This window comes from Epinephelus moara, chromosome 16 (genome assembly GCF_006386435.1).
Source record: "Epinephelus moara isolate mb chromosome 16, YSFRI_EMoa_1.0, whole genome shotgun sequence".
Classification (NCBI taxonomy): Eukaryota; Metazoa; Chordata; class Actinopteri; order Perciformes; family Serranidae; genus Epinephelus; species Epinephelus moara.
In genome coordinates this window covers 14,755,668-14,777,055 of record NC_065521.1, presented here as the reverse complement: position 1 = coordinate 14,777,055, position 21,388 = coordinate 14,755,668, and the positions used below count along the sequence as shown (strand labels likewise).

Genomic DNA, 21,388 nt, shown 5'->3' with positions numbered 1-21,388 from the left:
GCTAAACCATGCATGGCCTGATCCCAAACAATTCAAATTCTGTGTTATGTTTTGTGCAGACAGCATTTACTGTAAAAGTGTCAGAAGTTTATGAGTAAAACAGATAAATAGCTCAACATTCATCTGCCATGCAGCACGTGAGTGTCAGGTGACAACTGTGCGTTGGTTTTTTCATGAGGCTGGGAGGTGATGAAATCTCAAAGCTGTGATAACTGGCCACCCTGGAAAGTGTTTAATGTGTGTGTTTGTGTGTGTGTGTTCAAGCACTCAAGTGGGATCAGTGTGAGTCTTAAATTAGCCGCAGCATCATAGTGAATGAATGCAGGTCACGTTTCACTCCAGACAGGGGTGAGAGTCAGATAGGCCAAACTGAAGGTGAGGAAGAGTGTGTGTGTGCATGTGTTAGCATGTATAATGGAAATGTGTACACGTGTGTGAACTTTGGTTATAAATGTGTCTTGTCCTGTTTGAGGCTGTTCTGTGCCATTGCTCCTCCAATACTACCGGTATGATTTATTTGCAGTTTAAAGAACTATAGTAAAAACAAGATGAATCGACCAGCTGCCTCCACGCCTTATTATGTTTTTGATAAATGACGGGTTATATCATTAAAAAATGAATTTAATATTGAGTTTTAGAGGTAAAACTAGGACAAAATGAATGTAATACAAACCTCTTTTATCACCTGATATTTATCTCCTACTAACCCAGTGATCCAGATCCATGCAGGTGCTGTTTGGATGTCTCTCAGCAGCGTACGTGCGCACACACACACACACACACACACACTTCCTGCTCCTGTGGGAAGTGTCTTATTACAGCTCTCTGAAAACGGAAAATAGTTACAGCCAGCACAGGCTTTTCAGCTTAAGACTGGACTCACATTAATCAGTAATAGCAGGACACAGGAGGATTGACCAAAAGAAAAAAAACAAAGCAATGCAATATTACAGTGATGAAGCTTAGAGGGTTTGGTTCTTCTGACACTTTGTATCAAAGAGGTTGACCCAGGAAAATGTGCCATCACCACTGACTGCAGTCTCACCGTAATTGAATTCACACCTCTCAGTGCAAACAAGTGTCCATGTCATTGTTTACATACACAAGGCTTCCAGAGCACTGTGTTTGCATAATTCACAAAGATTTTAATCATCCAAAAATGTTGCTGCTTGGCTTCTCCCTGGCACCCAAAAGTGAGATCTGATCGCACCTTTGCCAGCCTGGCAGAGCTCCTCTGTGGCAGAGTATTGATTTTGAATTGATTTTAAACGATAAATATGATATTTACAGAAATCATGCTTTTTTGGTTTCTTGCCAAAAGCTTGAGCTAAAGCATGCAGGTAATTAGCTTAGCATAAGCCTGAAAATGAGGGGAAATAACTAGCTTGGCTCTGTTCAAAGGTCGATAAATCCACCTTCTACCAAAACCTCTTAATTTGACTTAATGCTGACGCTGAAATGTGAAAAAGGGTGATTATATTGGTTTTTTATACTGGAAATGATGATAATAAAGAAAATATTTTGACTCCAGCAAGTCACTGGTGGCGGAGAGTTACAGCCAAGCCCCTGGGAGCAGCACCAGGCATTGAAGTCAATTCGAGATAGTGACCTCACCGTGGAATTACAGCTCTGTTATGTGATGCTGTGGGGCCCAAGGACTTTTTCCTGTAGACTGACATTCTGAAGGAGATGCCTTTAAATCAGTGGGTACATTTTTTGAGCGTCACAACCCCCACAAAATGACTTGTTTCACTATCAGGACTTGATCCATTTGGTCTGATAACATTTTAAAAGTCTAAAAGAACTCCACAATTGAATTATTTTATCTCCATTCAAGTTAGCAGAGGGCTAAACTGGAAGTAAGCCCCTCAGATGCAACCTGCTCCAGGGACCCAATGATATGGATTCATAGCAGGAGATCCAGGTAATTTTACACATTACACAATTACAAATTTACACACTTTGCCCCACTAACCAACTTGAACTGAACGGGGCCACACCTCTAACGCTGTGTCCAGTTCACCCTATTCATCCATGATTACGGCACATAATTCCTCGTAAATCCACCACTTGTTCATTTTACTTTTGTTATGTATTAAACAAAGGAGAGTGTTAATTTACTTTGATCAACTTGTTTTCAAAGTGACTTGACCCATTTTGCATTTTTAATCATAATGCAACAGCAGAAAAGGGATTTCTGGGCTTTGGATAAAAATACATATTTTACTTTTTATATGTTGAAATTCAAACCATGTTGGTAAGAACATGTCCACAATGCAAAGTAGCCAACACTACTTCAGCTACAGGGTGCTGTATAGTCGGAATAGTTAAGAGCCCACATAAGGGGCTCTAATAACACGTCATCTAACTGTGAACAGTTATTCACGTGAGGTCGAGAGGCCCTCAGTATCTGAGAGGTGAAGGCCAAGTGTTCTCACGCTGAAGTCCCATCACACCCTGCACACACACACACACACACACACACACACACACACGATACCCAGCTCATCACACCTCTTGTTTCTCTCCCTTTAACACCATCAGTTCTCTCTCACGTACCCAGCAGCCCTTTGGCTTTGCAGGATCAGCCATGAAATCTTGTGCCATGTCAGAGAGGGAGTGTTAACAGTGCAGTGTTGGCAACAGAGAGCAGAGACTCAAGGTTTGGGATGTGGAAGGTTTTCTCAAGATGTGCACACCCCCACCCCAAACACACACAAACAAACACACACACACACACACACACACACACACATATATGTATGTATATATATATATATATATATATATATGCAAACACACACATACATTCTTATATGACCAACAGGGGACTGCCTTACTACGCTACCAAGTGTGGACCTCTCTTTCTAGACAGATACAATGGAAAATTGACCTTTAAGATCTTTTCCCAAAATATTACTGCAAATATGGTTTTAATTTTTTGAAAGGGAATTGCAAGAGAGGACTTGCATCCTTGAGTGATGTCTACCAATTAACCCTGTGAAACACACATCCCGCTGACAGCTGCAGGAGGTAATTGTTTGGATGATCCTGTTTAAATAGATCTAAAAAAAAAAAAAAAAAAAAAAAAAAGAACAATAATAGCTAGAGCATACATTCGCTGCTGAGGCTTCTGTCTGCTCTGTCATCACATCCTGACCTTACCTTATGTATGGTGCAAACGTATGTCAGCAATGATGTCATTGCACTACAGTGGTGCAAATCCTCAAAAAAATGCATGGTGTTAAGAAATGTTTATGTTTCTACATTTTAAAATCTTTTGGATCAATACACCTTGTGTTTTGATTTTGTAAAATCTGATGAGAAAAATCAGATTCTTTGTATTTTTTTATGACACAATGTCAATACTTGTATCAATTATTGTGGGCTATTTACTAACATCAACTTTAAGCTCAGGTTGTACAGATTTCAGGGAAATAAAATATTTAAGAAATGATATCAGAATGAGCAAAAATCACAATGTAAGCACTGGCCGACCATTTCTATTGCAGAGTTCAAAGGGTAAAAAAGGGGACGACACGAATGCACAGACAAACAGAGCAGTGATGAAGGATGAAATGAGTATAGGTATATTTAGAAAGATTACACCACATGTTTTCACACACAGTGCCACTTCCTTGAAATGGTCACATGCAACCTGCTTACACTCAACCTTTGCTCCCTCTGTGTTAGTTTACTTGTAAAATGTGTGGGTTTTTGGGGTAAAGTAAAGCAAAGTGCTTTTTACTTAATACACACATTCACACCTGGGGTCTATCCCTCCAAGTGCCTTTGTCTAATGGGTAACACCAGATGTGGAAAAAAAAAAAAAGAAAGAAATATCTCCTCAGCTGACCTTTGTTCTCATGACTTTATTGTGGTACTTTATATCTTGTTGGAGGACGGGGATCCCATTCTCAAGCCAGGTTTAGCAATCTGTGATCCCCATGGCGCAAAGGTCAAACTCCCTTTGAGACAAGGGGGGTGAGGGAATCAGCAGCTGTCTCTCTTCTCTCTTCTCTCTCGGTGTGTTTTGCTCCACATGACACTCCTCATCTTTTAGCCCTCTGATCTCCGTTAGGCTCTCCCACAGTAGCGAACAAAGAAAAATTGAGGAGTAGAGATACAGAGAGAGGCAGTCAAACTGGGAGTATAGGATATACATGACACAGATCAGCAGGTAAAGGCCTGGCTGGCAGTGAATTGGGAGGCTGGAGGGGATTTCCATGTTTAGACCCTGCTGACTACTGCTGCTGGCGTTCCCAGTCTCCTGAGAGATCTATCGGACCCCCCACACCACCCAGCAGCTGCTCAACTGCTCAACAAGTTAAAGGTGCTGCAGTTTCACTTGCAATTGCCGCTGTATTTGTTTTTCTCCTGCTTCATGCCAAAGATTTCATCTTCAGATATCTACCACTTTTTAACTTAAGATACCTGCTATTTAATTGCTCCGCTGTCTGCTGTGTCTGCAGGCTGCAACTGCTGAACCACACCATGCAGAGGAGTCCCCTCTCCGCAAACATAGCTGCTCAGCAAAATCAGTAAGTATGGGACTTTTCTTATCTGTGGTACTGTAGGAAAATCTTCTTATTGCACTTGAAACTTTAGAAACAATGGGTAATTTAACCGCAGAAAGATTGTGTTTTAAACCTGAAACACACAAAATGCTGCAAAAGCATTATGCCACCTTGAATTCGTGCTTGAGCTCATCAAAGTGCAGCCTGGCTCATAAACTTTTTTTCCATGGCCACAGCAATGCAGTTTGGAGCAGTTAAGTTTAGCAATACACAAATAAAGCATGCCGGCATTATTTTAGATATCATAGAGGTGACTTCAATGGTAGTGTAGAGTTTCAGGTAGGATACCAAAGTGTCAAGCCCTCAAGTCTTACACAGTTTACAGGGAAAAAAAGAAAATAATTAATCAGCAAACTGTTTGAAAATTTTGAAATGCTGCTCATTTGATTATGTTTAGTTAATGTAAGAACAAGGCTGCTATATCTAACATCAAACCCTACTGTACGTCTCTCCAGCCACACAGAAATCTGACCTGTGCTCAGTATTTTCCGACATGACGTGACCCAACCCTCTCTACAGTCGATATCCACAGCAGCTGGGATGCAGTGTTATCAGGTTGCTGCAAAATGATTTACAGTTGAGTCAGAAATAGTGCAACTTCCGATGCTGCTTGTCCACTCTAAGCCAGGCAGCGGGACAAGTTTCCATGGCATTGTGAGTCTGTGGGAAACTCTAAAAGTAGTTCAACTCTCCCGGCTGCCCTCAGCAACCCAACACTGACACGCTCGCACAGAATGCAGAGGATGCACAGGCAGTAAAGCAGGACACCACAGAAAATCAAGTTTTTATGTGACATGTCTGTGTGTGTTTGTAGGAGTGAAGCAGGGTCCTCTAATAACTTTGAGGCGTTAGGATGCCACGAGCAGCTGGATCCAAAGGACAGCCAGGACTCTGAGGACCCCAGAGAATACTGTTATGGTACGACAGAGTCTCTTAACTCACTCCATCATCTGCAGATGTACTCATTCACCGCTGCCAATGTCACCACACTTTTATCCTACGTCTCTCAGTCCCCTCAGAGCAGTCCACACAAGGTAGTGCTGAATGATTCCTTCATCAACAATGCAGACTCTATCTCTGCAGTCTCCAGCTATGTGTGAATGAGAATAGGTGTTAACTTTCGCCTTTACTTTTCTGTCTTGATCAAGTTGTAGATACAGTTTTTTTGGTTCAAATAAGACAAGCCTGTTCATACATGACCAAAAAAATTGTTTGTGATTCCGATTGGTTTAAAGTCACTGGAGACCATTACTGGCAGTGCATGATTTCATTGCAGTCCATTCAGTATTTGTTGAGATATTTTAGTCTTGACGCCATTAGCTAAATTCTATAACCATGTATAGGCTGGTCATCTTTTACAATCAGGGATTGTTAAGCAGGATATTTTACAGGCTTAAAATACAATCTAAATTTTTATCTACTCTACTACAAGGTGTCTTAAGACCAAATGCGAAGCAAATTTTTCCCTTGCGTTACTTGCGTTAATGTGGCCAATGGAGTGCCAGCTGTGCTAAGGCCATGTGTCCATCAAAGATATGATGGTTGGTCTTTGTGGTATTTGTCCTGCCACTTTTCCACTGTAATTAGATAGCTAGGTAAAAAGTGACAGTGACAATCCAAAGTGAACATTTTTTAACTCTCTGCGCTCAGAGAAAAATCACCAAATGTGCATTGCTCAGCACGAAAACAAATGCGCCTCGCCTTGTCATGTGGCTGCCGTTCGTAGCATAGAGTAAAAATGCGGCACTCCTACTGCAAAGAAGTTTAAAAAAGTATGCTGGACTTCAGTGGACACAGCCCCTAATGGTCGTGCTAACTAACCATAGAAGGCAGCTATCACTAACGTTAGTGCTGACTTTGTCGTAAAGTACAACAGATAGCAGGAATCAAGTGCCAACTACATATTTTGAGAACTTACTGTGTAGTCTAATGGCTTCACACACTTTTCCCCAAGCCCTCTGCTTGTGTCTCCTTAAAGTATGGATATCGTAGAGCTCTGGGTGCCCACAATTCTGATTCTCAGCATCACAGCGTCATACAATTTTTTCGCTCAAGTTGAAAGATTTCAACTCTTAGAAATGTGTATCTGCATCTCTTTGTTGCCCAGTGTAAATTCTTTGTGTGTTTGCGTCTGTGCTTTAACTTTCTAGGTAATCGCACCACACAAAAAAATTAGCTACACGTTTGGTCTGAACACACCTTAAGTGCTTCTCTTAACCCTCATGGTCACACTCAACCTTCGCTCCCTCTAATATCACTTTAACCTGCAGTATCTTTTTGCCAACTTAGCATCCTAACCTTGGTCCCTGTTCCTCTCTCCCTCCCTGCCAGCTGTGCAGGTCTCTGCGTGTACCTCTCTACAGCAGAGAAACTGCTGAGTGTGTGATACCACATATACCTGACACAGTAATAAATTATTTATCACCTTATATCATGTTCACGTTTAATAGAAATAGAGATTCAATTTCAAGATCTCTGACAATGTCCAGGACCTTTGTGTCATACTGGCTGAAAGAGAACTGATACAGGCTTATGCATCATAATGTTTCAGGGTCCTGCTGGGAGATTTGAATGTATTACTCACTCCAGACATGTCATAGCTTAGAGGAAGTTGTAATGCCAGAAATAGCTTTAGTGCCACATCTGAGTCCTCTCTCATTAAGCTTTCTAAACACCAGATAAAAAATGTACTGTATGATGAAAAGGTTTCACATACTAGACATGGAATAATATAAGCAGTTGAATAATGTTCTTAGGTTCCTCTTGTTTTTTCTCCTCAGGCGGGTACCATCCTGTCCAGATAGGTGACACTTTCAACAGAAGATACCAGGTGGTTTCTAAGCTTGGCTGGGGCTATTTCTCCACTGTCTGGCTGTGTCTCGACCTCAAGTAGGTTTAATTAGGGACTATACAAAAAATATTGAGGTGGGGAGGGTGTTTAATCTTATATTTCACTTTGTAGAAAAGCAAGAACACTCTTGGCAGTATCAGTACCCATCCAACATTTGTATGTGGGGCCCATGTGGGTGGTAAATGAGCTGAAAAATGGGCCCTATAAGGGATTGTCCATGGGTTCCATAATGGCACCATGCCAACTGCCCACATGGGTGGTTTTACTGGGCCCAAGATAAGATGCCCATTTTGGGCTCATAGCCACTTGGTGCCCAGATAGCTGTAGCACAACCCATTGTCCATGGGACCATTATGGAACCCACAGACAATCCTATATAGGCCCATTTTTTAAGCTTGTTTACCAACCACATTGGGCCCACATACTAATGTTGACTGGGTATTTCCTTTTGACCCTCCTCTTAATTTAGAAAAGTGGTCTGATTTTTATATAACAGTATATCAATGGTATATTTTTTTCTCTATTTTGAATAAATTTGAATGAGCTAGAATTAATGACCTCATGCAGTCCAGCCATTATTTTATTTGCTCCATTTTAGGTTTTATTTTTCAACACCACCACATCCACTACATATATCAGATTAAAAAAGATGATCTTGGGCGCAAAGTTACCTACAGAGTTATTTAGCGTACAACTAGCTCAGCTAGCTTACTGTGTGATGAATCAATGTGTTAGCTAATGTATGGAGAAAAATTGCTAGAGCGCTTTGTAAGATTTTACTGTATTGGTCTGGCTATTTTAACCTATGAATTAAAATACTACTGTGTGATATGTATATTGGCTACTGTATATTTTATTGTTAATACAACTGGGAATAATTATCCAGACACAAATTACAAGCCAATGTCAGACTGTGTGTTATCGTGTGTGAATTCATACACTTTTTAAACAGCCACATTCACATCATTTTTGTGATGATATATTGTTATAAACACAGAGTAAAGCACTACTAATGACACATTCTGACCAGTCACTGTGACTATTATAACAGCAGTATGAGCACAATAAGATGGAGTGTACACTGTACATAGAAGAAAATCTGATAACCCTTCCTTCAGCAAAAAAAAACAAAAAAACACATCCCTATCTCAACTTCCCCTCCCCCTTTAATAATTTGTGTACAGTCCCTCACTATTTCTTTTCATTTATTTGACACACTTGAGATATTAAACTTTTTTTCTCATGATGATTATTATCGGATTATCACAAATATTAAGATAACAAAATGCATGTTTGACACTAAAAAGCAGCTTTCGTACATTCAGCAGAGAGTGGACTTTATTATGTCAATCTGATGTGGTGTCTGTGTTGGCAGGCTGGGTCGGCGTGTCGCTGTGAAGGTGCTGAAGAGCGGACCTGGCTTCACCCAGGCAGGACAGGATGAACTTGCTCTCCTACGATGCGTCAGTGACCCGCTGTTTGAGTTTCTTCTCTCTAACATGTCTTACTCTGTCTGTCAAAAGCTATTTCTCCTTTTTTCCATCATTAACTGACCACTCTCACATTCCCTTGTCAATCATCTGTCTAAAAAGTCCTCATCAATCCCCACTTGCTATTTACAAGAACACAAAATGCTTTCCATTCCTCTCTGTCTTTTTTATTGTCTGGCTTCTCCCCCTTCTTACTCTCACCGCTCCCCCTCTCTTCTCTCTTTAATCAGGCAAGTGGTCCTACGAGCCGACATCCCTTCAGTCAAAGGATCGTTCAGCTGCTAGATGAGTTCAAGCTGGCTGGGGTCAACGGGGTCCGTATCCTTTTTTCAGACTTCTTGGGCACACACTCTAAACCTGACACTGGAGAGTTGTCATTTGTGGACGTGTGTGCCACTGTGTCTAAAAGAGACACTAAAAGGCATCTATCAACCATATGATAAATTAATATGTCTCATAAAGGATTTATCTGTGCAACCTCTTATAGAGCATTGTTTGTAGAGATAGAACAACAGATGGCAATATGTCGGCTCATTGAAGACAGTATTACATCACATCGTATAATGAATACTGCCAGCCAATAGCTTGCAGACATGTACAATGACCTTAATGCCTGGTGGTTAGACATGTGCCTGGTGCTGGAGCTGTTGGGGCCCGACTTGAGAGGCTGGCAGCTCTGTTTTGGGAATCCTGGACTGACGCAGCCTTTGGTCAAACAAATACTTACTCAGGTAAAGAACCTCTGACACCTAAGAAATTAAGACCATGCTAAGACAACACTGGAACAATTTGGTGCATGTTGGAAGTTGCTTATTCACTCTTTTGCTGAGAGTTTAATGAGACACAACAAACATTCAAGGTTCTTCACATGGTGTTAAGCCCTACACACTTTGATCAACCAGTTCTGATGGAGTCACAGGTCTGAAAAAGTTCAGTACTGGTTGTACGGAAGGAAACATCAGCATCACTGTTTTGTGTTGTCTCTAGGTTCTGCAGGGCCTGGACTACCTTCACACTCAGTGTAAAATCATCCACACAGACATCAAGCCTGAGAACATCCTGCTGTGTCTGGAGGAGCAGTCCCACAAAGTACCAGCAGGGGACAGCAGCTGCTCCTCTGTACTGACTGGGAAAGAAGCCAAGTCCACAGGCACAGTTGTCTCTTTTTTTATTGCTACAGATGCTGGAGATTGTTAAAGAGTGAAGTGGCCATGCATGTGTGTGTGTACAAAGCAGATGTACTTGAAGCCAGCTTGTGTGCTAATGTCAGGCTTTTAATATACAGTATATGGTCTGTAAACACCTAAGGCCTATAAATGTTAAAATATCAGACATTAAACTAATATCTAATGTTTGTCAAATATTAGAATTTCTTATACAATTTTACATTTTACATACATTTTTTTCTTGGAATGAATAACATGTTAATATATGATTTCTTGTTGTTTCTTTCAGGGAAAGAGCAGGTCAATCCATACAGGTTAAAGGACATTACAGTGAAGATTGCTGACCTGGGCAGCTCCTGCTGGGTGGTCAGTAATTGCTCTATACTTATTTGACATATTACATTTGCCAGGTACTAAAGTTGTTTAGAATGTATAGGAACACTAGCCTGGAAATCCAGACCCAAATCTAGAAAGATTTAGGATCTGGCTATGAGTAATGGAAATGGCCCAAACTCGAGGGGCGGCACCAAGCATGCATTTGAAAATATCACTGCACGCAGTTGGATAACACTATGACCAATCAGAACAATACACGGGGTGACGTATCCAGAGCGCTACCAGCGGAGCTAACTGGTAGATTAGACTCTTGCCGTATTCGGTCGGCAAAACAGCAAAAACATCCTTCTTGCAAAGGAAAGATTCGAGCGCCGTCTTCTGTTCCTCTTATAGAGAAAAGCCAAGTCTAACTCGTTCATTGTTGCGGCCAAAGCCGTTTCAAACAACTGGTGTTCATCCGTAGCCATCTTGCAATGCAATTTGAAGAGTCTGAACAGTTCATGTTCATGTAGCACCTCATCACTCAGAAGCTGTAGGAAAAAAGGGATAGTCAGTGCTTTAAGTCAACGTGTTCATGTTGGTTTTTATTTTTTACATTGTTGTACATAATGCTGTATGAACACTAAAATATAAAAATTTTAATGTTTCGTCTCTTTATGTTGGGTCAGTACAAACATTTCTGTGAGGAGATTCAGACCCGTCAGTATCGCTCACTGGAGGTTTTACTTGGATCTGACTATGGCCCGCCTGCTGACATCTGGAGTGTCGCCTGCATGGTGAGAGAAAAATGTATTATATGATGTTTACACTGTGTGTTTGTTTTGGCTGCATGATTCCATCAAATGGAAATGATAGTCTTGTGCATCGATTCATACACATTTCTCTCAAAATTTAACTCAAAATTGTACTATAATTGTATCTTTGGGATCTTTGGGATTCCATTAGAAATTCAACTAAAGTTTAACTAAGTTTGGTTGCCTAGCTTATACACCTATACGGTCTCTCCTACCAGTAGGCTAGTGGGGTGGAAGCGGTTAGAAACAGAATCAGATCCTACTGCTATGGATTACCTGTGCATCTGTCAACAACAAATGATAAACTTTGTTCCTTTTGTAATATAGACAAGGGACAAGCAAGTACTAAATTATCTGTATCTGTCCTTGAAATGGGCGGAGTCCTATGTGGGTGCAGTCTAAACTGAAAGTGTTCAGATATTGACACATTTTTACTTGTATGATACTTGTTCTATAATAACATACACTGTGGTAGATTGGGCCACAATTAAAGTACAGCCATGCTGAGTGAGGCTGTAATGCTAATTCTAATAAAAAAATCTACCAAACATCTGGATTTTAGAGCCTTTAATTCAATAAATACGGGGTTAGTTGTTTCTTAAGTTATAATAAGTTGAGGTAAGTCATTTTGTTTACAATTGTTATAGCTCTCTTTTCAAGTGTAACATTTTTATTTAGATATGTTTAATAGGTGTTTCCTAATATTTCCACACAGTAAATTTCGTATAGAAGTAAAAGTTTAAAATACACAGTGTACGATGAAACTTGATTTCAGGAAGTCCTTAATTTTAAGATACTCTTAAGATACTCTTCAAATTTCAGCATCACTTTTTGTAATGTTTGATTTTCTTAAAATGAAACCAACTCTTCAGAAATTTTAACTCTCTTCCACAGTATTGAAAAAATGTTTCACATTCTTAACTAAATTTCTATCATCTGCTAATATCATGAATTTAATTGTTGTTTTTTTCTGTACAAAATAAACAATAGTGGGCCTAGTATTGAGCCTAGAGGAGCCTCACATGTAACCTTCATAACTGTATAGGACACTATAATATTTGGCTTTGATTTTTTTGCAGGTGTGGTGTAGTAAATGTTATAACTGAATAAGACTAAAGGTATTTGGTAATCTATATGTGCAGGAGTTAGCATATGTGACAGTATTACAATTGTTTTTTTGTGAGGGAGTTGTAAGCAAAAAAATTCTACATGTTCATTCGGATTAATCCTCTGGGAATCATGCATGTCTGTACAAAATGATGTGCCATTCCATCTAATGGGTGTGGACATATTTCACTGTATAAGTAAAAACTTTGACCTGCTGATAAATCAACAAATTTTATATTAATCTATCAAAAAAATTGTTGGACTAACCCACAGACCGACATTACCATCCTTACAGCCATCCTGCTAGCATGGCTAAAAAAATCTGTGGCCGTACCTTTATGGTACAAGCCATAGCAGTTTGTGCCACAATTAAAAACCAAATTAGCAATTAATGTGGTTGAATGGTCCTCTTCACAGATGCTTACTTGGCTACACATCTCACCCCTCAATGTTCTCTTGCATTCTCTCAGGCCGTTGAATTGGTCACAGGAGACTCTCTGTTTGAACCCAAAGCTGGAGAGAGCATTTCCCTGGAGGAAGGTATGTTTCGTGCAGTGTGCTGACACTAACAGAGGCGTGACAATCACTGAAACAGGATTCAATGAGATTACACTGCAGCTGCAATGCAACTGTTGATGCAGTTTATGCAAATACAAACTGTACATTTCTGTGACCCATGCTTGCATGTGCGTTTGTTTTCTCCGTCCACATCAGACCATATAGCCCAGATCATGGAGCTGCTTGGTAAAATCCCCCCAGCTGTTGCCTTGTCGGGTAAATACTCTGCAGAGTACTTCAGCCGCAGAGGTGAGTCTGTACCTTCACTTTTGATGTATGTAGTGTGCTAGTATGATTTACTCTTATTGATATCTTCTGAGTGAATCATCACATAACTGCTACTTGTGAGCATCCTTGTGTCATACTGGTTGCATGTCATCCAGGTGACCTGCGTCGTGTTGGTTTACTGAGGTTCTGGAGCCTCTACGATGTTCTGGTGGAGAAATACCATTTCCCGTTGGAGGATGCCACTGGATTCTCAAACTTCCTTCTGCGCATGTTGGATTACTATCCGGAGAGGAGGGCCACCGCTGCACAGTGCCTCCGCCACCCTTGGCTGACCTCCTGATGTAGCCTCCTAAAGGCCCCGCCAGCCTCATCCCCATCTGCAGTCCTCCGCAGACAGATACTGCCAGCAGCTCGACCTGGCCAACATCTGATCATACCAGCCACAGACTCAATCTGTGAGATGTTCAAAATGCAGAGGGAATCTTTGAGTTTTTATACTAAAGGAATCCAAAGAGCTATTTAGAAGACTGTTTGTATGTCACTCACATTTATTTGTGAAATCCTGTGGAATGTGATGTTGTCCTTATTCAATACCAGGTAGAGAATAGGAAGCTCCATTTAGCACTTTATGCTAAGGCTTTTTTTATATATAGATCTTCTCAAGTGTAGACCAGAGAGGAGAGACTTGACTTGATTGCCAGATCTTTGAGTCCTGTAAGTAGAAGCTCTTTTGAGGAGAAAATGATTCTGTGTCATCTCTTGCCACACTGACATGCCTGACACTGCGAGCCAGTGTGAACTTTCAGTGCAGCTATTATTTGGAAGAATTGAATGTTAATAATTAAAGTGATTAAAAAAAAGTGTACATTTTATGATTTTCACATTGTATGTACTTTAGAGTTTCTTTTCTTTTAGTTTACTTTTTGTAAAGTGTAATGAACAGCCAGATTAAATGCAATGCAAATGTACAGTATGTCGTCAGGTCAGCTTTATTTATATAATCCAAAAATCACATATTTGCCTAACAGGGCTTTAAAGGTCCAGTGTGTAGGCTTTAAGGGGGCATGTTAGCAGAAATATATGATATTCATTATTATGTTTTCATTAGTGTATAATTACCTGAAACTAAGAACTGTTGCCTTAGAATGAGCCGTTTATATCCAAATACAGACCAGGTCCTCTTTCATGGAATCTGCCATGTTGTTTCTACAGAAGCCCAGAATGGACAAACCAATACTGGCTCTAGATAGGGCCATTCAGTTTTCTGGGGTCAGTCACCATAGTTCTCCTACACACTTGGCACATGGGAGAAGTTTCAGTTGATTGCAATCTGCAACTTCACCACTAGATGCCACTATATCCTACACACTAGACCTTTAACATCTGTACAGTATTCAACACGCACCAGGTTGGGATAAGAACAACTTCATTAAAAAAACTTTAATCGTAATCATAATATGATCAGGGATATGTTACCTCACAGTGCCTATTTGGATGTATTTTTAAGCACCACTTTCAATTTCATACACGTCCAGATTTGTTTTGTTGTAGAGCCTCCTTCTGTTGTAAGAGGAAAGCTCCTGATCAAAATTAAAACCTAATGGAGGCTGATCAGGGAACACTTACTCAACATGTTTCTCTGAGGTTGTTTTATGGTAATGAGCCTGTGGAATTTAATTCCTCATCAGTTTTTCCCCCTTTAATTGTCATGTACCAGAGATGCTATATTTAACATTTCTCATGCATTTTCCATGTTTTATTCTTTTTTTTTTAAAAAAATCTGTATTTAAATGAATTCTCTGTACCTTCCAGGCAGCTTCCATAGGGTGACAATTGTACAATCAAAACGTGGAACATTCTTGCACTTTATTTCAGAGATTTAAAGCTGCACAATCCCAAATTCTTACATAAACAACCGATCAAAGGATTTTATAATGTGAGAGGCGTTGCACATAGAAATAAATATCATCTCTACAGATGAACTTTTACCTCTTTTAGGTTGTTGTTTTGGTTTTCCAGCCTGCCAACCACTCCCTCATCAGCCCCTGCCTCCAGTTGCAGCAGGCAACTGTTTTTAATAAAAATGCTCTAAAAACAGACTGTGCAGTACCTGCCCAGCAGCTGACAGCAGACAGACAACATTAGCTATTACCAGCTTGACAGTCTTGTGCCAAAGAAACATGTTTTATTTGTAATTAGACTTTGTCAAAAGCTAGTATTGCTATGTGGCTGCTGACTGTGTGAACAAACAGCAATATATACACTTAATATGGTGATCATATGTCAATGTTGTGTTTTAATTAGGTTCTACTGCCCCCAAGTGGCAAAAAAAATAAATAAAATAAAATCAATGAATGCAAATGCTCGCACACCAAGCAGCAACCTCAGGGGCTCCAAAATGGAGCCAGCTCAGAAGTGCCAAAACTGCAGTTCCTCAAATGGCCACTTGAGGCTGGCTCTTAAACTGAGTCAATTCCCATAGACCACTGCCCAACTTTACTATTATTTTACTTTACTATTACTATTATTTATTAAGGTCCAAAGTTATGCATATTTAAGGACGGGGTTACTTGATTGACAGGCTGTCTGTGAGGCTACTCACATATTTGCCAAAAAAATAGCTACTGGTTGGTGCAGCCTATAAACTAGATCCATCCCTTGCTTCTCCACAGCTCAGCCTCTTCTCCAAATACAATCACTTCTGGCTTCAGAAAACCAAGATGGCTACTGCCATGATGCCAAACTCAAGGCTTCAAAACAGCAGTCCACAAACCAATGGATGATGTCATAGTAGCTCCATTATTTTTATACAGTCTGTGTTGCCCCCACACCCGAAACAGTGGGCAGAAAGTATTACATCATGTAGCAGAGTTGAACTGTTTTACCAATAATAAAAAGGGAATAAACAAAATTTTACAAATAAAGTAGAAAAATAAAAAATCCTGCACAGTAAAATATCCATCCATACATTCTATATTGACTCTTTTGTTTGACTGTTTTCTGTCGTCGTCAGTTTCACATCACATGCTACTTTTATTGTGGTTTAACCTCCTCTCAACACTTCATATTACAGTACTGTCATTTTGACCCATTAGCCTCTTACAACAGGCAATCATTCATCAGGGTTCAGACTATGGATAACATTAGCTCTTTTAATACTAATACAGTTCATATCTGTACCACTTTCATGCACCATGCAGTAGCCTACTGTATATGAAATGTTTTGATGCTGTTCTTAAACATAACTAACCTTTCTAACATGCTGAATCTCTTATAAAGCAAAGCCCTTAAGATGTAAATATCAGATCAGATTAAATTGATCATCGTCTGACTAAATTCATGTGTAAAAGACAAGGCAGAAATCAAATAATGGCAGCTTGACCTGTAGAGATGACACCCCTCTTTCATCCATCTTGTGTTTAGTGAGACCTTTAGCATCAAATTATGAATTGATTTGTCCTCATCAAACTTATAGCAATAATATCATGCTGTTCAGAACCAAAGTTTGACAACAGTACAGTATATACACAGTATTTACTATGTAGAACATCTACATGTTTAAAATAGTTTAAAAGTAAAGCCAAGCAAGTCATCCTATCCAGCTGTAAGCTCGGCACTCCACTTGTGGGTTTTCTTTATAAACGACTGTGTAACCACATTCTGTCCTGATCCGACGACACTTCCTGGGCCAAGAGGTGGGCTTCATCGGCCTGGAACGACAGAGAAGGACAGATAGGAGACATGTTAGAGGAGGAGAGGATAAGAGTAATATTCACGATGACAGAATTCCCATAAGCGAGACTTTATATAATTGAAATCAATTAATGTGACCTGAAGTGAATAATCTACTTACGCGAAGCAGTAAAAACCAAAGTCATGACAGAAGCATTTGTCACAGCCTCTCCTGAAAGACTCTCCTGGTTTGTAGTGCTTGTCTTTATATAAACACATTCCTGTGGAAGAAATGAGCACCGCAATGACATATCAACTCTCTTTTGGGTCCACAATTTAATCCATTCTTTTGCTTTCCAGTTCCGTGTACGACCCTGCTAGGTGACAGTATTCCTCTCTTACAGGAAGTAACATCAAAACTTTGCAGATTCTATAAATGTCTGCCCTCGTGGCAAAATACAAAAGCCCTGCTGCAAGAGGTCAAGCACATTAATGTCCAAATCTAACATCCAGAGTGAATTATCCTCCCATTCCTGCAGGCTGCGGGAACTATCCTCAGGGGTATGTCAGTCACCTTGAGAAGGGGATCAATAGGAACACACTGATCTGCTGCAAAGAGCCCCACGGGGCCTGAATGCAAGGTCAGGGGATAGAGGACATAGTCTGCGGTCAGCCAGTTGGGTTTGGCTTAATGGCTGGAGGTAAGTCATAATGCAAGTGTTGATCTCTGCTTTCCGGATGGAAAGTAGCAACGCTGGGAATGGGCTGGGGCGCACTAACAAATGATTTTTCTGTAATATTTCTGCAGGGAAGCTGGAGTAGGTCTTACCTTTTATGTGGTAGATAGAGGCTTCTGAGTATCCGTCGCTCAACAGAAGGATGAGGGGCAAGCATAAAGCAAACACCAGCGATGGAGAGCATCCATGAGTGGTACTTACTGAATGTAACATTGTAAAAAAAATGAAAAAGATTATCAAGTCTTCCAACCTGTTTTCTTATCTCTCTAATTCTGACTTCTGCTGGTTTCACCAGTTCAAATCTTATGTGACTGTCCAGTAAAGTCCAGTAAAGTGATGGCCCAGGAGGCACTGTCTAATATTTATAGTCTCACATCACAGAGAGAAAGAAAAAAATCCACGTTTAGTTCCCTGGTTTCTTCCCAGCGTCCAACTTTTGTTTCAGAGTGAGGTGTGTTTGGAGTTTGGTGTCCCTCAATATTACCTTTGGCCCTGGCTCGCTGTGTAAGGCTGCGTGGGCGAAAGGACGGTCAATCGGTTCAGCGGTGGCCTCTAACCAGCTGGACTTTTTCCAGGTTTCTGGATGTCTTTTGTCAGCCGTTTACCATCTACCCTCATTTTATTTTTAACATATACATTTCTCCTTTCCCGTCTTTCTATCAACCCCCTCACCACCTCTCGATACACACAGATGCTGACTATAAACCTATTTTTATGACTGCTGACATTGTCAAAAAACAACTCTTTGTGCTGACATTGTCCCTTGTGTGGAGGAAATTGGTTCGAGCCAAATGATCACAAAAATGCATTCTAAAACATCAAAAATGCATGAAAAACATTGCATACTTCAAAATCTATTTTTCTCTTATTCAGAGCATCTTAAACTTTGGAGATATAAGTATTTTGTAGTAGCACAGTGACAGTTTCCTTTGCAAATTGGGAAGGCAAGTGCATCTGATACAGAGTAAAGAAATGACGAGAGCTTCATGGTTTGTACAGGACGTTTTGTGCTTCAAACTGTTTACATATGCTGCACTACATATAGCATGAAGTAAAGACCACAATATTGCCAAGAAAGTATCTCAGTTTTTTTTCTGTATATACTTTGTAGATGAAGTCTGACATCTGGCAAATGGCTTAAATATTTGAGGGCAAAGTCAGTAAGTTCCCAGTTGTGAGTGCATATATGTGTAGGTAGTGTTATGTCAAAAATATAGACCTATAGAGGAATAAGGCTTTATGTCTCTTGGTCTCTGTCAAACACACACACACACACACACACACACACTGGCAGATTTCACTGCATCTGTGACTGACCGCAGGACAGTTTGTGGTCAGTCTCTTCCTTCCTGACAGCCTCTGGCCAGTAACCAGTCGACACACTATGCTCTGACAAAAGAGAAAACAAACAGGACATCAAGGGACTGGAAGGAACTTGTGGTGGCCGAGGGGCTCCAGCTAGAAACCACCACTGCCTCCACGTCAACCCCTTTAGTCACACAGGAACACTTTCATGGTGTTCGGTGGCTCTGTGGTTAGCGGTGGCTCCAGCAGCAAGAAGGTTCTGTTTTTCGTTTACCTAACCAACACTGCTGGATGCTTTTTTGTGTGGACTTTGCATCTTCTTTGTGCATCTGTATTGGTTTTCCAGGTACTGTAGATAGGTTCTCTTCCACAGGGAACACATATGGAGATTCTAAAACTTGCCTGTTAGTGTGAACGGTATCTAACTAAAATGCAGAGTCTCTGTTTGTCTGTCCTTTGATTTGATTTTCTTGACAACCATCCATCTGATCAACTTCATACTTGGCAGGCATTTGCCGAGAACCAAAGGAAGTGCAGTGTGGAGTGTGAGCTCTTGAGATGTATGGGACATATTTCCTATAGTGCATTATGTACACACTGTGTAGTATATTGAGAGGGGACCTCTATTAACTGTTAGACCGCCTAACAGCATGCTGGGTAAAGCTTGCTCTGCTTAGTACATTACATTGAAGAACAGATGAAGAAAGAGAGACTTGAGATATTACATTGAGTGTGTTTACATGGACAGTTTAATTCCCTTTTCATTCGCAATGAAAGTTCATTCCTATTAAAAGTGATCTTGTAAACACCTAATTCGGAATTAAAATGGCCAATGCGATTGGAAATTCATTCCGATGTAAGGGGCTGGAATATTCTGTTTCTAATTCCGAATGAAAGGATTTCTTGCACTTGTATCCACTCATTCCTCTTTAAGTTCATTCCGGTCTTTTTGTGCATGCTCATTTCCTTGCCCTTCTGGCGTGATGACGTATGTAATGCGCGACAAGATGGCAGCTTCTAAAAGCACGGTCTTCTATCTCCCTTCTTCTACCTNGGATTTCTTGCACTTGTATCCACTCATTCCTCTTTAAGTTCATTCCGGTCTTTTTGTGCATGCTCGTTTCCTTGCCCTTCTGGTGTGATGACGTATGTAATGTGCGACAAGATGGCAGCTTCTAAAAGCACGGTCTTCTATCTCCCTTCTTCTACCTTCTACCTCCCTTCTCCTCCTCAACAGACGAAGCATTAGCAGAACAAGGTTGCTGTCGTACTGCTGCTTCAAGAATATAAGCAAAACAAGCCGGAAAAAGGCACTAAGCACGGTGTCGTCAAGCATCTTGTTATCCGGAGCGAGGACTACAGTGTTTTCTTCCGGTAAACGTAAACACGTAACTTCCACCCCGCCCCCTATCCAATCAGAAACCTTCCCTACCCCAAACCTTGCACGGACCTGAATAAAGGCGATAAAAGGCAATTAAACTGATCTCCCGTGTAAGCCCTCATTCGGAATGAATATGTCCCATGTTAACTACCTGGGAAAAAAATGATTTCATTCAGATTCATTTCATTCTGAAAGAGAAGCCATCATGTAACCGCACCCAGTGTGGCAAACTCAAATCATTTCAAACATCAGCAATCCAACACCCCTTTTCCACCAAAGTCGATATGAGGGTTTTTTTTAATGCAGGAAAGCCTTACTGGTGTGTCATGTTCGACTTAACAAATGTGCCAGAAACAGGTTAACAAACAGTAGAGAGAGCATAGAGGCCAGTGAAAATGGTAACAGTGGTTACTTCGTTTTTGTTTTTGTTGCATATTGAGGTTCTCTCCAAACTCAGCACTGATTAATTTTGAACGATGTTCAAGCGCTGCTTGGACAAAGATGGGTGGCATTTATGGCTGAAATTATGAAAGAATGGTGGAAGTTATGGACAGTCACGCCGGAGAAGGGACAAAATGTCCGTGTCCACCAAGGTGTCATGTTTTTATCAGAGCTGGAGCCGATTAATACCTGTGACCACTGCAGAGTCATTTGTCCTAGGAATGAATGCCGGTTGTAACCTTCCCCACTAAAGGCAAAAGCCAGATGTTATGGGTGTATGGGGTATGGGTTTTTCGTCCCATGGGAAGGGGGCTTAGCTTTGGAAATGACCACTTTTTTCCCAGAAATAACCTGGTCACGAATAGCTAGCTTTAAAGGGATAGTTCAACATTTTGGCAAATTCGCCTATTGCCGTAATCCCTACAGTCATATGAGTAGGTACATTACCTTTAATTGTCAGTGCGTGCTGTTCTGAGATCGGTGGGAAAGAGCTGCTTGCTGAAATGGAGGTGAACGGTACAGGTCCCTCTCTCCCTCAAAACTAATCAAATACACCATCAAATGACTCCAAAACGCTCTAGTGGACAACACATGCATTCCCCACGCTATGAAATAATAATGTATAATTAAGTAACATTACGACACATGAAGCAAATACTCGGAACTACTTTCTTGAGTAAACCACTGGGCGGAGTGACACAATGCGCAGCTGAGACAGTGCCGTTGTTATTGGTTGTAGCCATTT

General features: G+C 40.6%; 1 protein-coding gene and 1 long non-coding RNA gene across 2 annotated transcripts; both read left to right on the top strand.

Moving 5' to 3' along the window:
* Positions 1 to 357: 357 nt before the first annotated feature.
* On the top strand, positions 358 to 1,931 carry LOC126403525 (uncharacterized). Its single transcript, XR_007571321.1, has 3 exons — positions 358 to 375; positions 712 to 755; positions 1,838 to 1,931. It is a non-coding gene; the product is annotated as an uncharacterized LOC126403525 (long non-coding RNA).
* Positions 1,932 to 4,054: 2,123 nt separating this feature from the next.
* On the top strand, positions 4,055 to 14,057 carry si:ch211-220i18.4 (SRSF protein kinase 3). The gene is made up of 13 exons (XM_050066250.1): positions 4,055 to 4,333; positions 4,473 to 4,541; positions 5,392 to 5,495; positions 7,358 to 7,466; positions 8,804 to 8,891; positions 9,149 to 9,236; positions 9,543 to 9,649; positions 9,906 to 10,068; positions 10,374 to 10,450; positions 11,089 to 11,196; positions 12,792 to 12,861; positions 13,036 to 13,128; positions 13,263 to 14,057. The coding sequence occupies exons 2-13, from the start codon at positions 4,495 to 4,497 to the stop codon at positions 13,445 to 13,447; spliced, it is 1,239 nt and encodes a 412-aa protein (XP_049922207.1). The 5' UTR covers positions 4,055 to 4,333; positions 4,473 to 4,494; the 3' UTR covers positions 13,448 to 14,057.
* Positions 14,058 to 21,388: the final 7,331 nt, after the last annotated feature.